This window comes from Caenorhabditis remanei, chromosome IV (genome assembly GCF_010183535.1).
Source record: "Caenorhabditis remanei strain PX506 chromosome IV, whole genome shotgun sequence".
NCBI lineage: Eukaryota > Metazoa > Nematoda > Chromadorea > Rhabditida > Rhabditidae > Caenorhabditis > Caenorhabditis remanei.
The window spans coordinates 16561137-16584319 of record NC_071331.1 but is presented as its reverse complement, the minus strand read 5'-3'; the positions used below and the strand labels follow the sequence as shown (position 1 = coordinate 16584319).

Sequence of the window (23183 nt, the reverse complement as noted above, 5' to 3'; positions counted from 1 at the left end):
TTTCGTCTCGAACTCTTGGAATTTTGATATCAAAAATAGGTGTGCCAAACAAATTCGCGCTCTATCTCGATGCCTCCGCAGACTTTTCAAGCAAATAACACAACACACACATATACACAATATTGCGGCAGTGAACATATCTATCTTCTATTCTATTAAAATCGTTTTTGAATAGAGGCCCCGTCTCCCTCTCTCTTGTCACCTATTTCAGTCGCGATGTGACTAATTGGTACTAGTCGAGAGAGATAGAAAAGTAACAGAACAAAAGAAAAAGAGAGAGAGAAACGAAATTTCAGTTGACGAGAAAAGAGAGAGTGTGGTGCTGCGCGTTTTTGTACTAGTATGAGTGTTGATCAACGGTAGGTCACACAGTTAGACGAAATTCTCGCAATTGTCTCGCCTCCTCGTTTTTTTACTCGTGATCATCTGGCGGCCAGCAAACCCGAATAGTGTCCTATTGGGAATGTGAACGCACTTTGGTCATTTTTCGGGATGGTTTTTTTTATCTAGCGAGGTCCTCTTTTTCTTCATTCGTCCTGTCGTTCGCAGTCTTCATCTTTGTTTCTCTCTAATTTCAACTGTCTTTTTCGTTTCTCACTTGGCGCACGCCACTTGATAGTGAGGGTGAAGCGAGTCTTCTTTTCTTTCTCTCTCATTGAAATCTAATTTTGGGTTGTGTTGTGCCGGACCCCAAATTAACAAGTTTAAGCACTCGACTGCACTTACGCTCATTCCCATTTTGCAACATTGAGTCATTCAGACATATATGTTCTCTCTTTATTTCACGTCCGTTCATACTCGACTTATTTCTGTCTCAATTTTCATTTTAAGTTATCTTCCGGATTCTGAATTGATTTCAGTGTCGGAATCTTCAAAGCGAACTATACTTTTAAAGTTTAATATTAAAAAATTCCATTTTAGATCTGAAAATTTATTGGCGGTATTTTCGATTGCATACTTCACCCCTATGACTAACTAATGTAAAACCTCAAAGAAATGTGTTCCTCACTAATTTCATCTAGTTCTCTCTCAATGTAAGTATACGAATTTTGTGTTTTTCGCAATCCTGCATCTCACCAGTCTGCTACTTATTTTCGATTGGCCTTCACACTCAGATTAGTCTCGGGTTTGGAACGTTCATTTAGAAGTGTATGGCTTCTCGTTAATAAAGATGGGCAATCTTCACAAGCATTCAACATCACACTTTGCAATGCTCTAACTCGAAATCTTATCTCTTCTGATCACTTCTGCAGAAAACAAATCTGAATGGCTCAGCATGCTTTTTTTTGTTTTGACGGATCTCTAAAAGAGAACTATGTCACATTTAAAAAGAATCCAAGAGACGCCAATTGCTGTTTCATCTTGTTTTAAAAATGAGAAGAAAAGCTATGGCATCGCTATCGCTGCTCAGGCTTCGAGAATTTATCAATTCAATGCGGTAGGCATCTCGATTTTTCCACTGTCCAGATGCGAAAAATGTATTGTTTCACTAGAATTCTATTGATTTTCCTATGAATAGAACTCCTACGCTTGGTCAGTTGTTTTCTTCTTTTTCTTTTGTTCGTCAAACTGTACACCGTCTTCTATTTTCAATATTCTTCTGAATATCGATCAACAGAAAATAGCGAAGATTCAGAGCGCCGGAGGCGAGTGTGGAATGGAATGGAGCGGTTTGTTTGAACATCCACCACTCTCCGTCCATACGAAGCCTTCCTCTGCAGACGAAGAAGAAGACGACGACGATAGTTGAGTCGAAACGGGTTGCCGCTTGTCGCACTGACCAAGTCATGTATCTTCTCCTTCTTTTTTCCGCATTCATTTTATATTTGATCATCAAGCGACGGATAATGGCCGTTTCGAGAGGTCATTCCATATATCTCCAAGTCTCTAGAGGTTCACTGAAATTGTTTTTTCTCCTGGGACTGTTGCATTAAAATAACTTTCAAACAATCAGGATCCATCTCTCGTATGAATAATCCTAGATACAGTAACCCATAATATTTTTTTTAACTATTTCGGTTATTTCTGTCCCATTTTTTCTTCTTTTTTACTATTAGTCGACCTATCGAACTGACGTGATTGTCAGCTGTAAATATAATGTCAGATAACACATTTTCGTGTCAGTCACTCTATTGATTTCTACTTTCCCATTGAATTCCCGCCAGTCTTTCTATTTTTGCTCCTAGGAAAGCACTTCCCATTAGTATTTCAAACGTATATGACATCATCTCACTGCGTAGTTGAGGACCTCTTTATTTCGATAATCACTTTACCGCTCTTTTTAGAATTTCCTCGTTTTTTCGTAATCACTTTCATGTTTCCTTTTTCGTCTAACTGACATTGCCTTCTTCTTTTTTCTTTCTTGTGTTGAATTTCGTAACCTAACAACACGACTAGACATTGTTATACCCTCCAACAATTGTATTTGCATATTCATGGCCACTTTTCAAATCTACTCGAGATGAGTTGCATGGCCTGAGCATGCTGTGATGATGTCGAGCGATTTTTCAATTTTTCTGACGTCACACTCACTCGCCTAGTTAATTATGTGCTTCAAAAGCAAAAAGAGGATTTTTCTAAGTGCAGTAACATTACACCTCTCGCAATGTCTGCACAGAAGACAAAAACGTCTAGAAGAGACATAACCAGTTAGATGACGTTGTTTCTTCTCTTTCCTCTTTTTTCTCTCGTTCTTCGTCCACCACCACAACGTCTCTCCTCCGCCTTTTTCATGTCCATTTCCAAATAAGGACATATGTGTGCAGACGCGCTCTATCGCACGGCTTCTACCGGCGCTGAATTCAAATTCTGGTTTCCCGATCAGTTGTTTGAAAATTACCGATTTCTTTTGTGATTGCTTCTTTTTGTTGTTTAAAACCTCTGCGTCTCGGCGACCTAGTGCCGTTTGGCGCCTGTTTAATGACACTTTGTGCCTCTGCGTTTCTTGATCTTCGACAGTCTCTCTGCGGAGAAGTAAGTCAGTCAGTCATCTGCCCTCCGCACGTATCATGCGGGTAAAACCGAACCAGCCAACCTCGATGTCGATGTTATCAGAAACGATTCGTCGGACAGAGCGATGGGTTCCTGTTTGGAGACGTTTCTTGCCTCTCGGACACTTTCCTCTCCTGCCCTCTCATTCCTACTAACATTTGACCAAATGACGTAATAATTGGAGGGCGCCATGAGCTTCGTTTCCTTTCCGGGCGACTTCCGGTTGGGATGTTATCTGCCTATTGGATCACAGGTTATTACGCTTCCTAGAACTCTAATTCAAAAAAAGAATACTCATCCGAAGGAGAGACTACGAATGTCACATCAAAAAGAGTTGACAAGCAGAGCTTTATAATTTTATGACAGCTTTATCAAAAGCAGTGTCAAACTGGTTCTACTCTCCCGTTTTCATAGCTACACCTGCTTCAATCGTTTGGAAGATGACACATCACCATCTGATTTCAATAACGAAATATGCAATAGAAAAAAGATACAGTCTCTTTCAAAATCATATCTTGTCGTAAAATCTGTTCACATCACTTTCACCCGAGTTCTAGGTAGAATGTTTGTTTTTTTTTTTCTGAAGCTTTGAAAATTACAATATTGAACCTTCCGAATGATTCGAATGATACAGAACATTATAGAGAGTTATTATCATTTTCATGGCTATCAGTTTGAGTTGATAACTTGAATGTTCCATACAAAATAACTTTTAATTTCACTGGCTGTTATCATTGAAATTCTACCAGTTTTCTCGCACAGCTCCGTACTAACCAAATGATTGTCTCTCGTGTATGATAAGAAAAGAATGACGAAAAAAAGCAATACGGTAAACAGTTTGGCAAACATACTGCGCCGAGCACCTTCTCTTTTTCCTTCCTCTTCTTCCTTCCAACCGGCTCTCTTTTGACTCTTTTATCCTGCGACTCTCCGATTTGAGTGCTCTTTACCCTCCGACTTTGGATTTTTTGCTGGTGGTGCACTCCGCTCTCGCAACGCACCACCATCATCGCAGCCGCCGCCGGTGAAAAATGTTTAGAAGAAAAAGAAGAATGTGAATAGTGCCTGGTTGTCGATTTGTGTGTGTGTGCACATATTTGGTACCGTCGATTCGCGGTAGCTGGGTGTTGATCCAGCTGCTGTTGCGGCCGATTCATTTTTCCATGATTTTTACCATTGTAATATTATGAATGGATGACGATGGGATTGTCCAAATAACAACTAAAGATGACACCAAAAACGATGAATTACGGTTCCCCAAATAATTTCTAATTATGCCAATAGCCATTACGCGTTCCTAATGAAAGAAACTCTATCCATCTCAGATGAACACACTCAAGCAATTGATGTTTTTGTTATTCCCAGACTACATCCACACACTCTTTTCGTTTGAAAAGTTGTTTTTCTTCTTCCTTTTTCCCTGAGCTCGTCCAATTCTTGAATCGCCTTTCTCTCACTGCCGGGCTGAAATATTTAGTTTTGCTCTTTTTTCCAGAATGTATAATCTTCTGCGTCTCGTATTCTATCAGTCGTTTTTTTGCTCTTTTCCGAAAATTCCCGGCCATGATGTAGTAATATTAAAAGCAATGTCGTGTTTCACTTATTTTTCTTCTTCTTTTTCCAAAATCGTGATTTAAATCTTTTTAATACAATTTTTGTAACGTGGAGCACTCGCACGAGTTTTTCCACGCTGGCAATTACGTCGTTCTCAAACGTTCATCGTGCAATTTTGTCTACCGTTATTTCAATTATAACCGATTCCAATTTCGGACGTTTTGCAGACTGAAAGAGTGTGACAACGTCTATCGAATCGATTGCTGAAATCGAGTTTCGAGAGACAACGGCCACGCCACACGCCTCGTTTCGTGCTTCTCCACATTTCTTCTTTTAATACGGGTCCTATAGTATTGTTGGTGTTGTCGCTGGACGAACACTCAAACGATTTGCTGAAAAATGCTTAAATCGTCAACCAGCATGCACTTCTCCTCAAATAGCTACGGTCATTCTCCTCGTGATTTGCTCACTGGAGCGACTGTTTCAAACGGCGCTGGCGCCGCTACAACGTCCCCTCCAACACCTGTCAATCTGGATGTGCAAAGGTAAGATTTCGTGTAATGATTAGAAAAGTTAAAACCAATTCTTTATAGAATCGATTGTACCGAAGGAACGACGGTGGTCATGGTCAAACTAACGGATGAGATGTTCGCAGCTCTCGAGGAGGGACAACGGAGCGGTAAGAAGCTGCGGATACACGTTGATGAAAGGGAGGGCCGCGTCGAAATTGGTGATGGAACCGCTTCTTCGAAAACCAACAATACTTTTCTTTTTCATAAACAAACATTGCCGGTGAGTTCTAATTTTTCCTTCTTTTTTTTTTTCAAAAATTCAATTTTAAGGACCAAACGGATACTCTTATACAATCGGGTGGAGGTGTTCGAAATGTAGGAACATATAGGACAAAATATCAAGTAAGCAATCCTAGACTTACAACGTATATCTATTTTGAACTCTCAGGTTCAAGCGACAGACAAATCTTTCGAAGAAACGAAAAAACGAGCTGAAGCACGTGCTGAGGTGGAAAAAAGCAGAGGAACGAAAGAGATGAAGTAAGTTGATTTGTAAATTTGATTCAATTTTTAATAAAATAAATTCTACAGAAAAGGAGGAATGACTTCCAATTCTCGTCATTTCAATTCCTCATCTTCAACACCACGAAATATGGGTTCTTCTTTGAATGCCGGTTCCAACTCATCACGTGTTAGCCCTTCATTTATTTCATCGAAAGCTTCAACCAGTCATCTTCCGAGCTCGAAAGGAACACCGAACGGATCTGATTGCAAGAAGATTGATATGAAACCAGAACTGATGAAAAAGTCGATTAAAAAACGTATTATCCATCTTGTAGTGACTCAAAAATATTCCAACTGGGAAGAAGTATACAAAAAATTGAAAGCTGATGGATTAGCTCCAGAAAAAGATGAAATTGAAAAAATTCGAAGTTGTGTAGAAGAAGTTTCGGAGACACGACCGGAAATGACCATATTGTCACTTCGTTCATCTTTTCTGTCGGAAGTTGATCAACGTTGGATGTTTTTCAATCAAGATGAGAAAGCTCATGTGAGACGACTTTGTCAATCAAGTTCTCGTGTTGTTCAAACTGAGAATAACTTTGCTCCAATGCGTAAGAAAGGGATGGAACGAATGACCGCTAGTTCAAAGACATCTTCTGAAAAGGATAAAGTGAAAGAGAAAGTCGAAGAAAAGATTCCCAGCCCACCGAAAGAATTGAAGCGTGTTGAACCAGAGGAAGATGATTATTATCCAGCACCCGAACCAGCTAACAAACGGCGGGCTCATAACTTGGCTCCAGCATCAATTCCACCACAAACGATGTCTTCTCAGACTGAAGGGCCGATACCTTTGAAACGAACGAAACGGAACGAATCGGCAAGTCCTCCAGAGGATCCACCACAGAAAGCTCCAGAACAGCCAAAGGTAAATTATTAAATTTGAAAAAAAAAACATCATCAATCATGATCTTCTCCAGTTGAACCCAGTTAAACTGGCTTCCACGATTGCTATGCAACCAGTGCCAAAGTTTGAACAACCACGTGACTATCACACAGTTGCATCGGTTGCTGCTAACGGTGGAGGATCGACGGCTTCGAGCAGGATCTCGTCGCCCGCGTCTTCGTTGTCATCGCCAAGTCAGCCTTCATGTAACTGGGAAAAAACGTTCGGTGACATCAAGTCGCTCACTGAAGCTGAGTCATACTTCCATATGTTCCATAAAGAATATCCTATGTACATGGAGTGTCACAAAAAATTGACTGAGGTAAGATTTTTATAGGAACTATTTCAAACGTTTATTCGCATTTCAGGTTTCTTCCGAGTTTCGTAAACTGGAAATGAAGCTTGTGACCGCTGTAAATCAACGAAAGAATTCTCCAACCGAACAACATAATCAAGAAGTAAAGAATGTTGAACGATTAATACAGAATCGATATGCATTCTATGAAAAAGATCCCGAGTTTATGAGAGTGAGTCATTTTTGAAATTAAATTAACCAATTTTCATGTTTCAGGCTCGTCAACGTCATACAGATCTCCGCTCAAAACTTAATGTTCTGAAAACTCGTATCGGTAGCTGGGAATCTATCCGAAGGCAATCAACCACTGCTTGAAGAAGATTCCTTTAGTGTCATTGTTCATTCCCCTCACCCCCTGCAGTTTATCCATATGAAAGGTACCACTCGTGTTATACTCGTTGTTTTCCATCTTTACCCTTTGAAACATGACGGTTAAAAATGCTTTCCCCGCCTTTTCGTCTCTGCTCCACATCGCCTTCCCCCGTGTAACGATCAAACCAATTCATTTCACAATCTCTCCATTTCCACCTCTCTTCTTTCCGTTCTCAATTGCTGGTTCAAACAAAAAAATCTGTGGTTTCAAATATTTAGTCCAAAGAGAGCGTCGTTTTTGTCGTCTCCTTAAATTTTCTTGCTTCCATCCACTTCGTTGTAATTTTTCTTCTTATAATATGTTTTCCCCACTGTTTCCCAATTTATCTCGTTCATTTCGTGTTTCTTACAAGTTTTTGTGCAGTTACAAGTAATTATGTAGTTTTCTTCGTTGTGCTCGTGATAGTCTTTTTGTGATTGTATTCTGATGCCATGGTAAATCCTCGTTTTTTGATGTGATTATTCCTTGCAGTTTTTTTGCCCCCAACCCCTCACACCTACACCCCCATCATACCATACAACAATACCCACTTTTTGGATAGCGAAAAAATCAAATAAAACCCACCAACCCCACACTTGTCAAAGGCCGGTGATAAAAAATACAACTCACGGATTCGTTTTGTTTTTCATATTACATTTCCTGCTCCTTTTCCCCCCTACATGTGTAATCTTTTTTTTCTCTTTAGTAGAGTCCTTTAAATGGACTATGCCTTTTTGTCTAGCTATTTTCAATCATAATTTTTGCTCTTTCTTTTTGTCGCGGTTGTTGCCATTGAGCCGGGGACTGACTTTTGTGGCATAGTTCTGTAGTTTTTTATCATTTTTTGCTGTCCACCATTACCATAATCTCTTTAATTGGAATAAATGTTAATTGCGTCTAACTTGTGTTCATTTCTCTTTTTCCACAGGCTCCCCTTGGAGCAAGACGAACAACACTTTTCTACCGAATTGAGAAAACTGAAGGCCAGAAAAATAATATAATAAACATATTACGTAACAGAGAATAACCGGAAATTGGAATCTCTGGAGAAGTAAATAATATAGCCAGTTGGCACATGTCTCCTTTACTGTCTTCTAGACTGCGAAAGAAAATATTCTATTCAGAGCAAAGGTTTATTAAGAAATCAGAGAACGAAATGAATTCAAATAATTCCGATATTCTGTTCAGTTCCACTTCTTGACACTAATTCGACTTGAGTACACTGGGCACGACGAAGAGAAGAACACGGATTACGGAATATGAGAGCGAAGAAAGCTGAAATTCGGTTATAAGTTTTCATATAATACTTCATAAATCTGAAATACCAAAGACTGCTTTCCGATAGTTTTTGATGATAAACATGTTGGGTAATGGATCAATTGCTGGATAAACTGCAATAGTCATTGCAATGAAGCTGCTTGCGAACCCGATATCCACGGCAATCATTGGAAAAGTGAAGAGAATTGCAATGGGAATATACATGAGAATGAGAGGGATTACAGTCTGAAAAATAGGGTTCTCTTTTTATTTTCGATATGAATGTGACCTGAACAACAAGAGCTTGGAATAACTGTTGTTGGAGACTCTTCGTGACACTCGACACGTTACATGTTTTCGAAAGAGCATCAGAGATCCGGATGTAACATTTTAATCCGAAGAAGAAGACACAGAAAACTGAGCTTAGCTGCAAATTGAAAATAAAGTCTTCCGGAGGATTTTTTAGAGAAAAAAACGAACAATCATGAACCACATGCAGGCGATCGAAGCGAAGACTGCAATGTCCGGATATGTATTTCCATACTTATCAATTGGATGAAACAAGACAATTATGTATGAAGTGTCTTCAATTGCAATGTCATATCCATCGAATATTGTTCTTCTGAAATTCAAATTTGCAAGATTCTGAAAGGAAATTGTCCCTTTGTGGGTCTGTTTGTGAATTAAAAGTTCATTCTATGAAAAGACTGATAACTTCAAGATTTCCCTAGAGTAACCGAATAAACTGGAGTGCAAACCTCATATAATCATCAGTTGAAGAATCAAAATGAAAGTATAAATAACAGAGAATAGACCACCATGTTCCATAGAATATTGGCATAAAGAAAAGGATATAAATCTTGTTTCCTCCTAACCATTTATCTCGGAATTCTTTGACAACTGCACCGTATCGATAGACGAAATGAACACCGAAAATTGCCAGAGAAAAACCGAAACAGCCACAGTAAATGACGATTAGAATGAAACTTTGTTCCCGATCGAAATCGGAATGCTTAAAGTTTCGGAAGACAACGAATGCTGCTTTGTATGAATGAACCATCTGGAATATCATCTCGAATGTCTATAATATATCTGAAAGAGACTTACCGGCTCAGTTGTGACATCCCAAATAGAGTAAAGAGCTTCGAAACTTGAGATGTAGATCATAAGATATTTATAGAGTCCCAGCTTCTTTGGAGAGTGAGCCAAGATCAAAAATATGAGAACACAGTTCAGAGACACTGACATAAAAGCAGAGAGATATTGTACTGTCTTCAAGAAGATGTTCCAAAATTCACTGAGCTGCATGATTGAAATGAAGGCTCAGTTGATACTCTTTTTATCATTCAAACTACTTTTATACCTCTCAATAGGAGGCGGAGAAACGAGAAAATGGGCGGAAAAAAGAGATGACGGTTCTCAGAATGTGCCCAGACATTAATGTTTTTCAGAAGAAAAAGAGTCTCATGGGAGACTGTTTGGGTGGTCTTAAAAGGAATACGGTATGTGTTTTCTCTGAAAACAGGAAGTTTTGAAAGGAAAACGGATCCCGAATGAATTGAAAACGGTGTGTATAGATGAGGTTCTGTCCGTGACATTTAAGGTTTACGTGGGTGAATAATGATACGATTGATTCAGGAAGTGAACGCACATCTCCATGATGTCTGAAATTTTAAAAAGTTTGAAGAAGTTTTCGGAAATATTCAAAAACACAAAAGTAATAGAATAAAGGCGTTTTGTTGGTTGGAATTCCAGGTCTCAGGTTCTTTGAAGGTTCCAAACACCGAAAAATTGGATTTTGGTTGTGCTACTTTCGTGGATTACACCTTTCAATACTTCATCTGTTTTTCCCTTTTTAATAGAAAAAATGGAAGTATTCATCAACATTTTATGAGTTGTTCAAGTTTTAATTTTCAGATTTCTTATTTCGGAGAGGTTTACTTTTAGAGAAATTGAATCGTTTTCTAAAAGTTCCTTATTGTTGCCCAATTCATCCGACGGAGATTGAATTGAGATAACCGAGAAGAAAGGCAAAAAGTGGACTCATACAAAAATGATTTTTTTTTCAATTCTGATTGTTTTAGCTCTGAAAATAAGAATTTTCAGATTGTTTAACTGACGAATGCATTATCTGAAGATACCGTAGAATCTAAAAATGAAGAGAAGAACCTTAACTGTTAGATTTGTAAAGATATGAACTCTCACAGTAAATAGCTCTCAAACAGTTTTCATTAATGAGTCACTTTTCAAACTTTCGTGTCTTCCCATGTCAATCAAACCTTGTTTAAAAAGCTTTGGATTTCTTTATTTCTCCCTCCACTTTTTTGTTTCAAATCTCCGAAAAACCGATGGCAGAACAAAATGTATTCGATCGACTCTTCTTTTTGTTGCGTTGAATCGAAAAAAGGAAATCTTTGGATGAGATCTGAATGGATTTTTCAACAGACAATTGGAAGAATGAAGCATCAAAAAATGCATCGACGAAAAACTATCGTTCTTTTTATTTCATTTCTACTAGTTTTACTGTTATTTTTCCAATCAGAAAGAGTGAAAATAATAGAAAGAACTTTTATTCTCGAGGGACCAACTGGCAGGTTTCTTTTCTTTTTCATTTCAAGAGTATATCAAGTTCATTTTCAGTTCACAACTGTACAATTCATGTTTTGTGCCTTATTGGAATCAGGTAACAACAGATGACGTCACTCATTCAGATGAATTCAGGAAGTGGGCAGCTACTGGATTCGGAGGAAATGTTGGTTCTGATTTATAGTTTATTTTGAAATGCTTTTAAAACTTGTAGAACAATCTAATGGACGGAGAATCTCGTCTCCTCTCCGCGTTCGTTTATCCAGAAGATATATCAATTATCACAACTGCAATGCACACTTTCGGGTAAAAGTTTTCATTATTTTCCTTTAGTAAAAACGGTTAATTTCTCAGAAAACAAGCAACATGTCGATATTATGACTGTAATCGAATTGAAATTCACTCCGCAAGATTCGAATCTCGTGTCTGGCCATTGGCTGTAATCAGTTGTCCACGGAGATTCGGAGCAGAATTTGTTAGTGTTAGTTTTGGAAATGAAGAGGAAATTGAGGAGTTCAGAGAACCGATTCCACTGATAAACAGGGTATATGAAAGTGAGATTTATCAAGTTTTTGAGGTTGAAACAGAAATTGAATACTTTCAGAACCAATTCATGAGCTATCAGTTTGTGTTGGGCCACTATATGGGAATGAGAGTAAATGGTTGGAAATCATTGAATACGTGGAACATTATCGTCTTTTGGTGGGTTGGGAACCTCCAGGCGAACCAATCGAAACTTGAAGTTTTAGGGAACTTCATTTTTCTATTTCACTTTATTCAATATGAACGAATACGATCGGAAAATAATTGATGACTATGAGAGATTAGGAATAGCTGAATCTACAAAATACGTGACAGAATATTTGAGACTTGGATGGATGTCTCATCTCATTCAGACTCATGTGAGTTTTTTATTCTGAATAAAACATTTGATTTTTTCGTTTCAGGAATGTCATTATCGGAGTAAATTTCATTCAAAATGGGTTGTCAATATGGATATTGATGAACGATTGATATACACGGGACCATTCAATTTAAGACATTATCTCCGGTAAGCCTGGCAACGTTTTTCAATATATTGTCCTGTTATCTCATTTTCAGATCAATGCCATCGAATATCGGAGAAGTCAGTTTTACAACGAATCGAGTGTTGAAAACAGAAGAGAATCCTTCGAAGTACGTATCAGAATCTCAACTTTTATCTGATTTAATGTTCCTGAAATACAACAAAACGACTGAAATCAGTTGGTATAATCTGAAAGGAATCATCCGTCCCGAAATGGTTGCTCTTTTGTTTTATCACTGGTCATTTTTCCAATTCGAAGGAGTCAAAGTGATGTCGGCACCAAAGAGAATTGGTCATGTCAGGTTGGTTGAATTCATTAGAATTAAAGAGTCCACTTTCTATCGAAAATATTTTTTCAGACATTACCGAAATATTGACACGACAGCATTAAATGGAAATTGGATGGAAAATTATGATGGAAAGTTACGAATAACTCGATTATCTTCATCATTCGAGAAGAAATTGATAATGGCAGTGAGAAGAAAAGTGAAATATGTATATGATCAAAGAGGGATTCGATGCGAAGAGATTCCAGAATGGTTGTCTTCGAGATATAAAAGAGAACTTCTGGATTGCAAATTTAGATATGAATAGTTGATTTTCAGATGATCTATCATACTTAGATGTAGAATTTTTAACAGGTTCTTGTATTTTTATTCCAAATAAATGCCGTTTCTTATATCAAGAAACTTTGATTAGATACCCTCTTTCCCAAAAACTTTCTGTCAAACTTCCGCCAGTGGTTCCTATTCCCATTGACAGCTTATCTCAAGCTGCGTCAAAAAGCAAGAAAAATCTTCATTAGAAAATATATGATTTTAGTTTTGATTATAAATAAATGAAATGTTTTGAAATTAATAAATTAAATCTACTTCTGCTTCCTCGACTCCTCCGGAACCAAAATCTCATTGAGAACTTTGATATGTCTGTCGATTAGGTATTGGGTCTGAAAATATTTCCTCTAATTTCGAAAATTCTACAAATGAAAAAAACCTCAAAATCATCATCATCTCTTCCAAACGGGTTGATAATCACTTGACTAATACGTAGAAATGACAAATGCAGCATACTGAAAGGAAGTGTACTCAGGCACTCCACAAACATTTCCCATAGTCCTGATTTGCCGCTGGTGCTGAAAAAAAGAAGGCTTTGGGGTGTCAGGCCTCGAAGGTTTGTGAAAAATGAAACACGTATGCTCGGCGCAAAAACTACAGTAACCGAAAAAGTTTGTTTTTGCAGTGAGACCCAACTAACACAACAAAACTAATCGGGAATAACTCTCTCACCAGGTTAAATTCAAAAATCAAGTATTAATTTCTGTTTTCCCTCAAACTCACATAATTCTTGCCTGCATTTGAAAGCAATTGACTGTCAGGGTACTGTACACAAATATCGTCAGACTTTGTAATAGAGCCATGGGAAGAGGCACCCAATCGTAGGATAAAACGTCACCGAGTTTTCCACGCAATTTGTTGAGCTAGAAAACAGTTGTTTTGAAAAAGAACTAAGTTTTCTTTGAGAAGTTCGATTATGATATCAACTTACTTCACATATAAACTTCGCGTACTCCACTTCACTCATAATACTCTCCTTCGGATTCTTCCGTCTTCGCCCATTTTTGTCATAAATGTATGGTGATCGATATTTTCTTTTCACCAAGTTCACAATCCAATCAATTGGAACCCAATAGTGAGGAGAACCTCTGTCGAGTCGACTACTCTGGAGGATGTTCACTTCTTCTCTGAAATAGAAGTTGTTTTTTAGTTGAAGTTTAAAGCATGGTGGCTTTAAAAGATGGGAGTAGAGTATTTGATATCATTGTGTTGAGACGGTTCAGAAAAATATAATCATGGAGGGAGTTGGGGTATTAAGCGCATTTTCCCACTAATTTAGAAGATATAAGTTTCACAGTATTTGGATTTTTCGTTGTAAGACATTAAATTTGAAATCGCCCCATTTTACTTTTACTTTCTAGAACCATTCCAACAGGCTGATATTGCAATCTTTTCTCGAAAATCCATCACTTACGCCGTCAAAATGCCCGGATGAATCATATCGTCAAGTGCGGGGAACATCTCTCTGACATCTGAACACACATCTCGAAACAATAAAATATAGAAAACTGTCAAATAACGAGCCATAGTTTGATTCATCAGGCGTCCCTCGTGTTTTGACATCTGAAATTGCATTTAGTTGTAACACATAACTCTGCTCCAAGAAAATAATCCTACCGCATTCTTATTGAAATACTGCTTGTAGAGAAGCGCCACATTCTCGGGCCATCCTAAGCATTTGTATGTTTCAGACCATCTAAAAATTATGGAAATCGGAAAAAATTGTGCCATCTCGGTCAGACTCAGAATGATCATTTTGAAATTACTATTCTTTAATTGAGCCTATCAGCACGGTTCGAATGAGTACGTGCATGATAAGGTTTGAAGCGAATTGGGTCTACGAAAGCTACGGTAGTCTGGCTTACTGTAGTTTACGTGCTCAGACCCGATTCACTCGGAAACTAGTCATTCTTGTCCTTATTCGAACCATCTTGAGACACCGAATCCAAATATTGCACTGGAATTTCAAGAATTTTAAACTTGACATTTTCTTACCTTGTCAAACTATTATGAGTCATATAAGACATTAGAAACATCAGTGTTCCATCGGTTGGTACTCCCTCCGTCAAATTGAACAACACTTGGAAATATCGCTCGGATTCGGTGCCCTGAACCAGAAAATCACGGGTAATGAATATTTGTAGACGATTTTCAGAGAAAAAGCTTGAAAAAATTGAATTGATCGTGACATTTTCTGGCAAATTCTATCCTCCTGGGTTACTGTACTCACCTTCAATCCATAAACATAAATGCAAGACAACAGAGCCATTAGAATTGTCCATCCAAGCATTTCTCTCCAAATCAGTTTCCATAAACTTCCTCTCCACAGAAATATTACTACGAGTACTGCCCAGGCTGGAAATATTAAAATATGAGGGGAACTATCGAAGGTCCTGCTTACCACTGGCAGTGGCGGCGTCCAGAGAGTAGTTGACGGTCATTATGGAGAAGATAAGGGGGAGGGGGTTGGGGAGTCACTGAAGCATGTTTTGTGGTTTTTGATGAATATTCTACGTGTTGGAAATGTTTGAAACGTCATTGCCTCCAACACAGTAAAAAAAGAACTGCAAGAGACGCGAACCAGGTTTTTTCACGTTTTAATTCATTCTTTTTTCAATTGAAATCTAGTATTTTCAGGTGTTTGGACGTCGCAATGGATGAAAAAAGGTCCCATCCATCATAAATGTAGAAAATGAGATGATCTGTCTGAAGAGACAGAAAACTTGAATTTTGGCCAGAAAATTTACTTTTTTGATATAGGAAAAACGATTTTCGATGAGATTTTCAGCAATTTCAGCCAGTGTTTCTTTTTCTAAAACTTATAACAGTTTCAGAGCCTTCTCAAGTACAAAAAACAATTTTCGATGAGATTTTCAGACAAAAAGTTATACTCATAACACGTCGAGATAATTCAGAAAAGTACAGTTATGTTTTGTATGAAGAGATTCAGTTTTCGACCGCCTTCGCGAGGGTCAAAAAATTCAAAGAGAGAAAATAATTTTATAGTTTTTTGAATTGTTTTGAAACTTTGGATTCAAAAATATTATTTTCTACAATTTTTTGGTTTCCGGTAGCTTCCTTTCCTTTCTCCCATTACACAGTACCCCAAAATCTGAGCTTCTCTTTTCTCTCCAAATAATGTGTTTATTTTTGTAACTCACAATCAAGCCAAGTAACTTTGATTATGTACTTTCCTCTTTCATCCCCAAAATTTCGTCTCTAACTTCAACCATTCATTCATATTTCAACTGATAACTCCTCTTAAAAACTTGAACTAAACAGTTGTTATCAGTTGTTCGCGTGCAATCCTGAAAACTGATACCGACCAGAGTGCATAAGTGAACTCAACAGGAGTTCTTAGTAGAATTACAATCTGTGGCTCTTGAGAAAATATTTGTTCACTGTTACAGAAAGTGCGAAAAGATCAAAATTCCTTTTATTTTTCCCACACTTGATATTCATTTCATCCAGAATTCCTTTTTTGTGGTTTCCACTTCCTCTTTGTTGGAGTTTTGTTGATAAAACCACTTCATGTATAGAGTTTTTTTGGAATCTGCGATCATTGTCCTCCGGGAATCCGATTGTGTATTCAGACGAAGAACGATCAAACCGTTTATCCCGTCCACTCTCTCTCTCTTTCCTATATAAACTTTTCTCATCCATTGTCCACACATCAAAAACTCAAAGAGCTTCTCCTCTCATTCATTGCTCTCAAGTGTTGCACAGGAGGCAACCACGTGATTCTTCTTGTGTCCAGTCAAAGAACGACCGACTTTCTTCTTCTTCTTTCTCTCTTCTTCTTGTCCTCAGTACTCTCTTTTTCACCCAGACTACATGTCACGTTCCGTCGTACTCGATGCGTTTTTGACCGTATATAAATGGCACTGTCCTGTCGTCGTTCTGTTTGATTCTGTCGCTTCACACAGTCTCGTTCTCCACTACCAACTTTTTGTGGTTGCAGGTTTCATACTCAAGTATCAAAATGCTTTTACACACATTCTTTGACGATTCAAAAACTTCAGTTGAGGAGACACCAAGGATGTTTGTTGCCAGTAAGTGAACTTTCAACTTTTGTTGCCTTTTAAGGTCGAAAAGTTTTCCCGAAATTGAGTTTTTGAATGAGATAGATACCTTACTATAGCAAATGATATTTACAGTAGTATTAACTAGAATACAGTAATCTTTTTTCTGAAAAATGGAAAAATGGCAAGTAATATTATAAAGATCTGTTTTCAAAACTTTTCTGACATTCAAAGTAAACCGTGCAATATCGTATTTTGCCTGAAAATTCCTTGTGAAGTTCACACTGATAAAAGATTTATTTTCATTTGAAGGAATTTGATTATTTTGAATAACTCAGTCCGTTATTCTTTAAAAATGAAATCAAAAATCGTTTGGAATCCTACAATACCAACTTTCCGGCAATATAGGTTTTATCTGGAAATTCTCGATAAGTTGCTCATTTGAATTAATTTACAAATGAAATCCACGAAGCTTTCTGAGTTTCTTTATTTCGAATCTCAGTCATTGAACATCCCACTTTTCACTCCTCGAATCCAGTTCACTTTCACGTGTCTCATCAATTATCATGTGCTGCAAAAAGTCTCAGAAACCAACGATTGACTCTTCGAATAGTGTAATCTTGTTATCCTGATCCATCCTAAAGCTACAGTAATCGTATGGATGCTTCCTGAAAACATACTAATTCGAATAAGACGTTCCATTTTACGAATGATACTGAAAACTTCTCAAAATAGCCTTCTTCTTTCACCATAAATCATCGTATCAATCAAAATATTTTTCCACGAAAAGCTTCATCTCACCATTCCCTTCTTCTCATTTTCTCCGTCCCTCATGTCACCAAAATAGTTCGTTTTCTCTTCAATAATCATATTCTTATCATTAAGTCAAAAATGCAGATTAAATTGCAGTACTTAGTGAGTTTCATGACCTGTACGACCAAAATTTGATGGCTGCATAAACAGTTCTTCTAAGTCCTTGCCAAACAAAATAAAATCGGTCAAAAGTCGTCGGAAAGGCGATTAAAAAGATGATAACTTTGATAATAAGACTATCAAAATGTTACGGTATTCTAATAATCACCACGTGTTTTCCACATTTACCAGAATAAAATAAAAAGAAGAAGGAGAAGATATTAATCCTCTGAATCAAGAAGAGCTTTTTCGACGTCGCTATCGGACATTTTGTCAACGACACATCGTATTCTCCCGTCGACTTCTTCTCCGTTTTTCCCACCGATAACGAAATAGTATTCGGTATGAAGAGAGGTTTAGAAATCAACCTGGGTGGCGGGAAGGGGGCAAAACGAAAGGGTCAACCCCCTTCACCCAAAAAGAAGTGACGTCACGATGAGTACACCCAAAGCAAAGAAATCGTAATGACGTAGAAAAAAACCTTCCGGAGGTGCACAGTTGTCGTTCTGGGTACCCGATCAACTTGATCAAATGAAACTTTGACCCTGTTATTCACTCGTTTTTCCTCTTCACAAACACATCTTTTGCTGCTTTCAATTGGTCTATGATTTAGTTAGTTTTCAATTGTGCCAGTAGATTTTCAATGAGTTTTGAGTGTCTTTAAGAAAGATCTCGAGGAGCTTCTGGAATCTTGTTTATCTTTTGGAAAAGAAAGAGAAAATATAAAACTACATTAATCAGGCGCTTTTCCTTTTTTTTCAGAAGAAATTTAAATTTTTGAGTAATCTGAAGCTTCTTCTATTCAAGCAGGTCACTATCTCAGTTTTTCCAAAACTTCTTTCCAGTCAGTACCCTCATTTTATATTCTGAATCCCAACCTTCTTCACTCCTTCATTTTCTCATTTTCTCATTTTCCTATCCAATATTTGAGTCCTTGAAAAGAAATGTCCTCGTTCTTTTTTTTACCAAACACGTGCCTTCCCTTATTTCCGAAATACCAAAAAAACGAACAAATCGTACCGAGGCAATCTTTCCGAAAAGATCTTCCCCTACCTTTTTTCTCTCTTTTTCTCTCCATATCGGATCATTTTTTCTCCGTCAAAACCATTCGGACACAAATACTTTGTTTTTGAATTCGAAAGACGACCTTCTCTTTTTTTCTCTTCTACCGTACTAATCTTTGATGTTCGTCCGCGTTTCGATGGATGAAACACGTGCCGAAAAGAATCAAAAAGATAAAAAGAATAACATTTCAAGACCACCACCTACTCTTCTTTGCGACCCCCGCAAATAACATAATCTAGGTACACATTTCATCGTGATTCTCATGTGAACAATATCCATCAAATTACAGTAATCTTTTATTGCAATTCATGTTTATAATCAGGCAAACACACTCACCTACAGTAACCCGAAATTTTATTCAATTGAAAAATAAGCAAAACGAGTTGTTGATGCCATTCGACCCCATCCAGCAGAAAAAAGTGCGCTCTCGTGATTCGAAACGAGTCGAAATACTTTGCAGAAAAAAAACATAAAGTTCAATACTCTCATGGCCCTCACTGTTTCGTCTCTTTTTGTTTATAAGAATCGAAAAGACATTTCCTCAAATCATTTCTTCTTTTCCTTCGTCTTCTTCTAAAATAGCTTGATTGTCTAGACTTTTTTGTGATGTCACGATTAAAAACAACGAAAGAATATCAAAAAAGCATGTGATTCAGTTCGAAATTGCTGGCTGAAACTTTTTTAAAGACAAACTGAAAAATCATAAGTAGGAAAACTGATGCAACAATAATTCGCATATGTCGCAAGCCAGTTGGCTTTTCTGCATAGATTACAGTATATAAGGAAGTTTGAGAATATAAAAAACCAAAATATTTATGCTGCGTCCAAAGTAACTTTTTCGCGGAAAATCCGCGCGGAAAAAGTGTCCAAAGTAGCCATTTCTTTTCCGCGTTTTCCTCTGCGCCTTTAAGCTAATCGCGGCGAGACCAGCGCATTTTTTAGGAGGGAAAGTTAAATTTTCGAAATTATATATTCTTTTTGAATTCCCTCCAAAAAAGTGAGCTGGTCTCACCGCGATTACCTTAAAGGCGCAGAGGAAAACGCGGAAAAGAAATGGCTACTTTGGACACTTTTTCCGCGCGGATTTTCCGCGAAAAAGTTACTTTGGACGCAGCATTATAGACGATGCTTTTTATTGAAATCTGAAAAGAAATTTCTAGAAATCTTCTTATTCAGCAGTTTATAGAGTCATTGAATATCAGTTTCTTATCATTTCTTTTTCCTCGTAAAGATAAATCATAAAGATTTTATCTGGTAAATATATCCTTTTGCAAAATCAGAGATCGCTTCAGAATCTTCTTCCCGAATTTGGGGCCTCTCGCTCGCATCCAATTTGGGTTCAAACAGTGCTCAAATGTCTGCGTCTCTCACTCATCCACCCTTATCCTTCTGCATCTCTAACCTCTCCAGTCTTTTTCATCGGCGCCACGCCGATCGGTCGGCGGGCCGAGCACGTGCCCATTCTGCCCTTCTCACTGCTGGTCTGGCTGGTAACCTCCTATCGTCCACAGTCAGACGGTTTAAATAGCCCTCTTTTTCTTGCTTCGTTTTTCTTTTCTGACTTGTCACCACTTTTGAATATTCCTTGAATATGCATATTACGCACTTTTGTTTTCCACTTTTTCCTATTTCTCTCTCCGCGTCGTCTTCTCCTCTCTGAAAATAGCCATCGGCTCTTGTGCCCCTCCCAAGTTTCCGAAGATAGAAACTTGTTTACGCTCTCCTCTTCACATGAACATTTTCTTCTTGCGATTTGTTTCCATTTTTCAAAACACAACAAAAACCAACCAGTCTGCAATTTTCTTTTTATTTGATTGCAAATTTGATTTACGAATGACAACAATACACAACAAAACCTGATTCATACAGATATGAACACTGTTCAAATTAAAATTGGCGCCGTCTTGAGAGCCCGCAACGGCGCCCGACGGCCAAGCTTTTCCCTCAACTCTCTCATTCTTACACACTCTTTCTTCTGGCGCTGGCAGCTACTCGTTTTTTTCATTCCCATTTTTTCCCCATTTTCATTCTCACTGTTCGTCGTATTCACAGTTTGATTTTTTCGTTAAATGCATCGTCAAAAGTGCATTCTGTTGTTTCCAAAAGTACCATCAAAGTGTCTTTTTTCACGGCAAAAAAACTGATTTTTCTCGAAAACCTGTATTTGCCTTTCAACATCCAACACAATATCAAATAATTTCATTTTCAGGACTATTTGGTAGCCCAGTATCGACGTCCGTCATACCATTTGAAAAGGAAAGTAATAACAACAACCAGGAAAACACAAAAATGCCGCTCGACCCAATGGACTCGTTGTGGTAAGTCCCGATAACGCTACGAAAACATCACCATAACCCTTGAACGTTATTCTTGAATCTCGACGATTATAGTTCAGTGATTGACGAACACAAGATTAGCTCAAGATGCTGAAAATAGCGGCATGTTGGTTATTGACTAGCTTTCCTCTCGAGAGAGATCGAGAATAGCGCATGAGTTGTAAACAGCGTGAAACACATGACGCCGAGTGAGGACCAGCTCCTGCAAAGAAAAAGAACCGAAAGTGCAGAGAAACGGGTGGAAAAAATATTCAGGAGAGTCTTCTAGAACGCGAGAAAAAATTTCACTAGCATTACAAAAAGTAACCATGTTTTTTGTGTGAGTATCATGAAGATGGGGATTTAGAGTGTGAGCTCCATTGATACTTTTTAACTGAAATTTTTTGGAAGGTGGAGCTAATATTATCGTTTTCATAGTTGAACGTTATTCTATTAGAATGAATTGATCTTATTAACAGAAATTGATAATTGCGAAACAAATACGAATGATTGTATAGAAGCTGAGAGTAGGAGGATTGATTGTTTATGTTGACGGATCATTTTCTTTGAGCAAAATACCAGAGATCAAAATGATCGAAAACAGTTTGAAATTCTCCACTTTTATTGGGAGCCATGTAACTGTAAACATGTGAAACACCTGACCTTTCTCCCTAGTTTTCTGTATCTCTTTGCCCCCTGCTGCCTGACAACTCATCACCGCTCCCACAACGGACCGAAGACCGCCAGTATGGGCACTGGCATGTTTACGCCTAGGAGGGTCTCGGGGCGCGCGACGCCGGAGATGCATGTGCAAATTCACGTGGTCACATGTTTATGTCTCTCAGCTTCTTTTCTCTCGCCTTAAAAACAAGTCGGTTACGATAGGCAGAGTGTGCACTATTTCGCGCTGAGACGCAGAGATGACGGAGAACGGGCCGGGTATAAATAGGTCTGTGGGTGGGTCCCAATTCAAAGTATTCCTTACTGCCGACTACTACCAGCACACGAATCTATATTTCAGGATGTCAAAGGCTCCACAAGTAAGTGATCTTGTCGTTCAACCAAATGTCACCTTCAAAGCGGTGACTGGTGGTTCAGCTCACTCCACCAGTTCCAGCATTCCCATTGCTGGAGCTGATGACTCTGTAAGTAGTTTGAACGATCTGACTAGAGCAGAATAAAATTCCAGTTGATCACTAAATCGTCCATTTTCAGATTCGCCCAGATTTCGACACTGACTGTCTCTGGAAGCCACCAACTCGCTCGGGACGTGTCCAGAAAGAGAGAACCATTTCAATGGATTCAACTGACTCAGAAATTGGAGCTCTTGGAGGTCGCAAATTCTCTACACAGGAAGGCTCGAGGTTGGGGTATTTGCTTTTTTGTCTCCCATTTTTAACACGATAATAATTCTTTCAGTCCGGCTCCAACATCACCAATCGAGGCCCAACCACGTGCTCGCCGCATGTCCATTTCGGAGATGTTGTTCGGTTCGTCGCCAAAGAGCTTCTCGTGGGGAATGGACTCGTCCAACAGCGGAGCCACCAACACTACTACTACTACCACTGCTGGAGGCGCTGACATTGGCGAGAGAAAGATGTCAATCACTGATGTAAGGGTTACTGTATGGAAAATAGTTAGTGAGGCAATAACAGCCATATATTTGTAATAATAGTGTGAAGATCATTACTGATAAGAGAAAATAGAATGACAAAGATCATAAATATTGTTGTTACAGGATCCACGCTTCAAAGACTTCATGAAGCATCAGAGCAAGATCATTGGTGACGATGGAATTTCGGCTGCCGGCTTCAAGAGAAGCAACTACATGAAGGATTAAATCTTCTCTTCAATCGATCTTCAGGCCGTTACCTCAAAACAAATGAGAGCGTCCAATTCAGGATGTAATAATTTATGTTGATTTTCTCGTTCCATTCTAAATTTTGATCATATTCTTTTCCTCTATACCATTTTTTTTCTGCATCCTCATCGGTTGTAGAATCTCTGATTATCAGTTTTTCTTTGATTTTTTGTTTTGTTACCTCTCTAGAACTTTTCGTTCTCTCTGTAAATATGCCTACTTGGCCCAAGTCGTGCAGTTCTCTTGGATCTGCAATCGTTGTCAACTAGAGTAG

At 38.2% G+C, this 23183-nt stretch overlaps 6 protein-coding genes across 6 annotated transcripts; 4 read left to right on the top strand and 2 right to left on the bottom strand.

The window, feature by feature from the left end:
- Nucleotides 1-1315: 1315 nt before the first annotated feature.
- Nucleotides 1316-1750, top strand: GCK72_014629 (uncharacterized protein; the record flags this gene model as incomplete). Its single annotated transcript, XM_053730378.1, has 2 exons — nucleotides 1316-1438; nucleotides 1637-1750. 2 exons carry the CDS (start codon nucleotides 1316-1318, stop codon nucleotides 1748-1750), a joined length of 237 nt encoding a protein of 78 aa, XP_053585150.1.
- Nucleotides 1751-4944: 3194 nt separating this feature from the next.
- On the top strand, nucleotides 4945-7174 carry GCK72_014628 (uncharacterized protein; the record flags this gene model as incomplete). Its single annotated transcript, XM_003108289.2, has 8 exons — nucleotides 4945-5090; nucleotides 5139-5337; nucleotides 5388-5459; nucleotides 5506-5597; nucleotides 5649-6486; nucleotides 6539-6826; nucleotides 6873-7031; nucleotides 7076-7174. 8 exons carry the CDS (start codon nucleotides 4945-4947, stop codon nucleotides 7172-7174), a joined length of 1893 nt encoding a protein of 630 aa, XP_003108337.2.
- Nucleotides 7175-8373: 1199 nt separating this feature from the next.
- On the bottom strand, nucleotides 8374-9776 carry GCK72_014627 (uncharacterized protein; the record flags this gene model as incomplete). The annotated part of the gene is made up of 6 exons (XM_003108170.2): nucleotides 8374-8486; nucleotides 8537-8714; nucleotides 8758-8895; nucleotides 8949-9090; nucleotides 9227-9528; nucleotides 9576-9776. The coding sequence occupies 6 exons, from the start codon at nucleotides 9774-9776 to the stop codon at nucleotides 8374-8376; spliced, it is 1074 nt and encodes a 357-aa protein (XP_003108218.1).
- Nucleotides 9777-11277: 1501 nt separating this feature from the next.
- Nucleotides 11278-12714, top strand: GCK72_014626 (uncharacterized protein; the record flags this gene model as incomplete). Its single annotated transcript, XM_003089532.2, has 7 exons — nucleotides 11278-11360; nucleotides 11409-11608; nucleotides 11659-11756; nucleotides 11804-11956; nucleotides 12002-12105; nucleotides 12156-12422; nucleotides 12480-12714. The coding sequence occupies 7 exons, from the start codon at nucleotides 11278-11280 to the stop codon at nucleotides 12712-12714; spliced, it is 1140 nt and encodes a 379-aa protein (XP_003089580.2).
- A 274-nt stretch (nucleotides 12715-12988) lies between these two features.
- On the bottom strand, nucleotides 12989-15175 carry GCK72_014625 (uncharacterized protein; the record flags this gene model as incomplete). The annotated part of the gene is made up of 9 exons (XM_003108096.2): nucleotides 12989-13066; nucleotides 13114-13252; nucleotides 13458-13597; nucleotides 13666-13861; nucleotides 14149-14297; nucleotides 14352-14430; nucleotides 14730-14842; nucleotides 14965-15089; nucleotides 15136-15175. The coding sequence occupies 9 exons, from the start codon at nucleotides 15173-15175 to the stop codon at nucleotides 12989-12991; spliced, it is 1059 nt and encodes a 352-aa protein (XP_003108144.1).
- Nucleotides 15176-16716: 1541 nt separating this feature from the next.
- Nucleotides 16717-22888, top strand: GCK72_014624 (uncharacterized protein; the record flags this gene model as incomplete). The annotated part of the gene is made up of 6 exons (XM_003108048.2): nucleotides 16717-16786; nucleotides 20943-21051; nucleotides 22070-22193; nucleotides 22264-22412; nucleotides 22468-22660; nucleotides 22787-22888. 6 exons carry the CDS (start codon nucleotides 16717-16719, stop codon nucleotides 22886-22888), a joined length of 747 nt encoding a protein of 248 aa, XP_003108096.1.
- Between the last annotated feature and the right edge of the window lie 295 nt (nucleotides 22889-23183).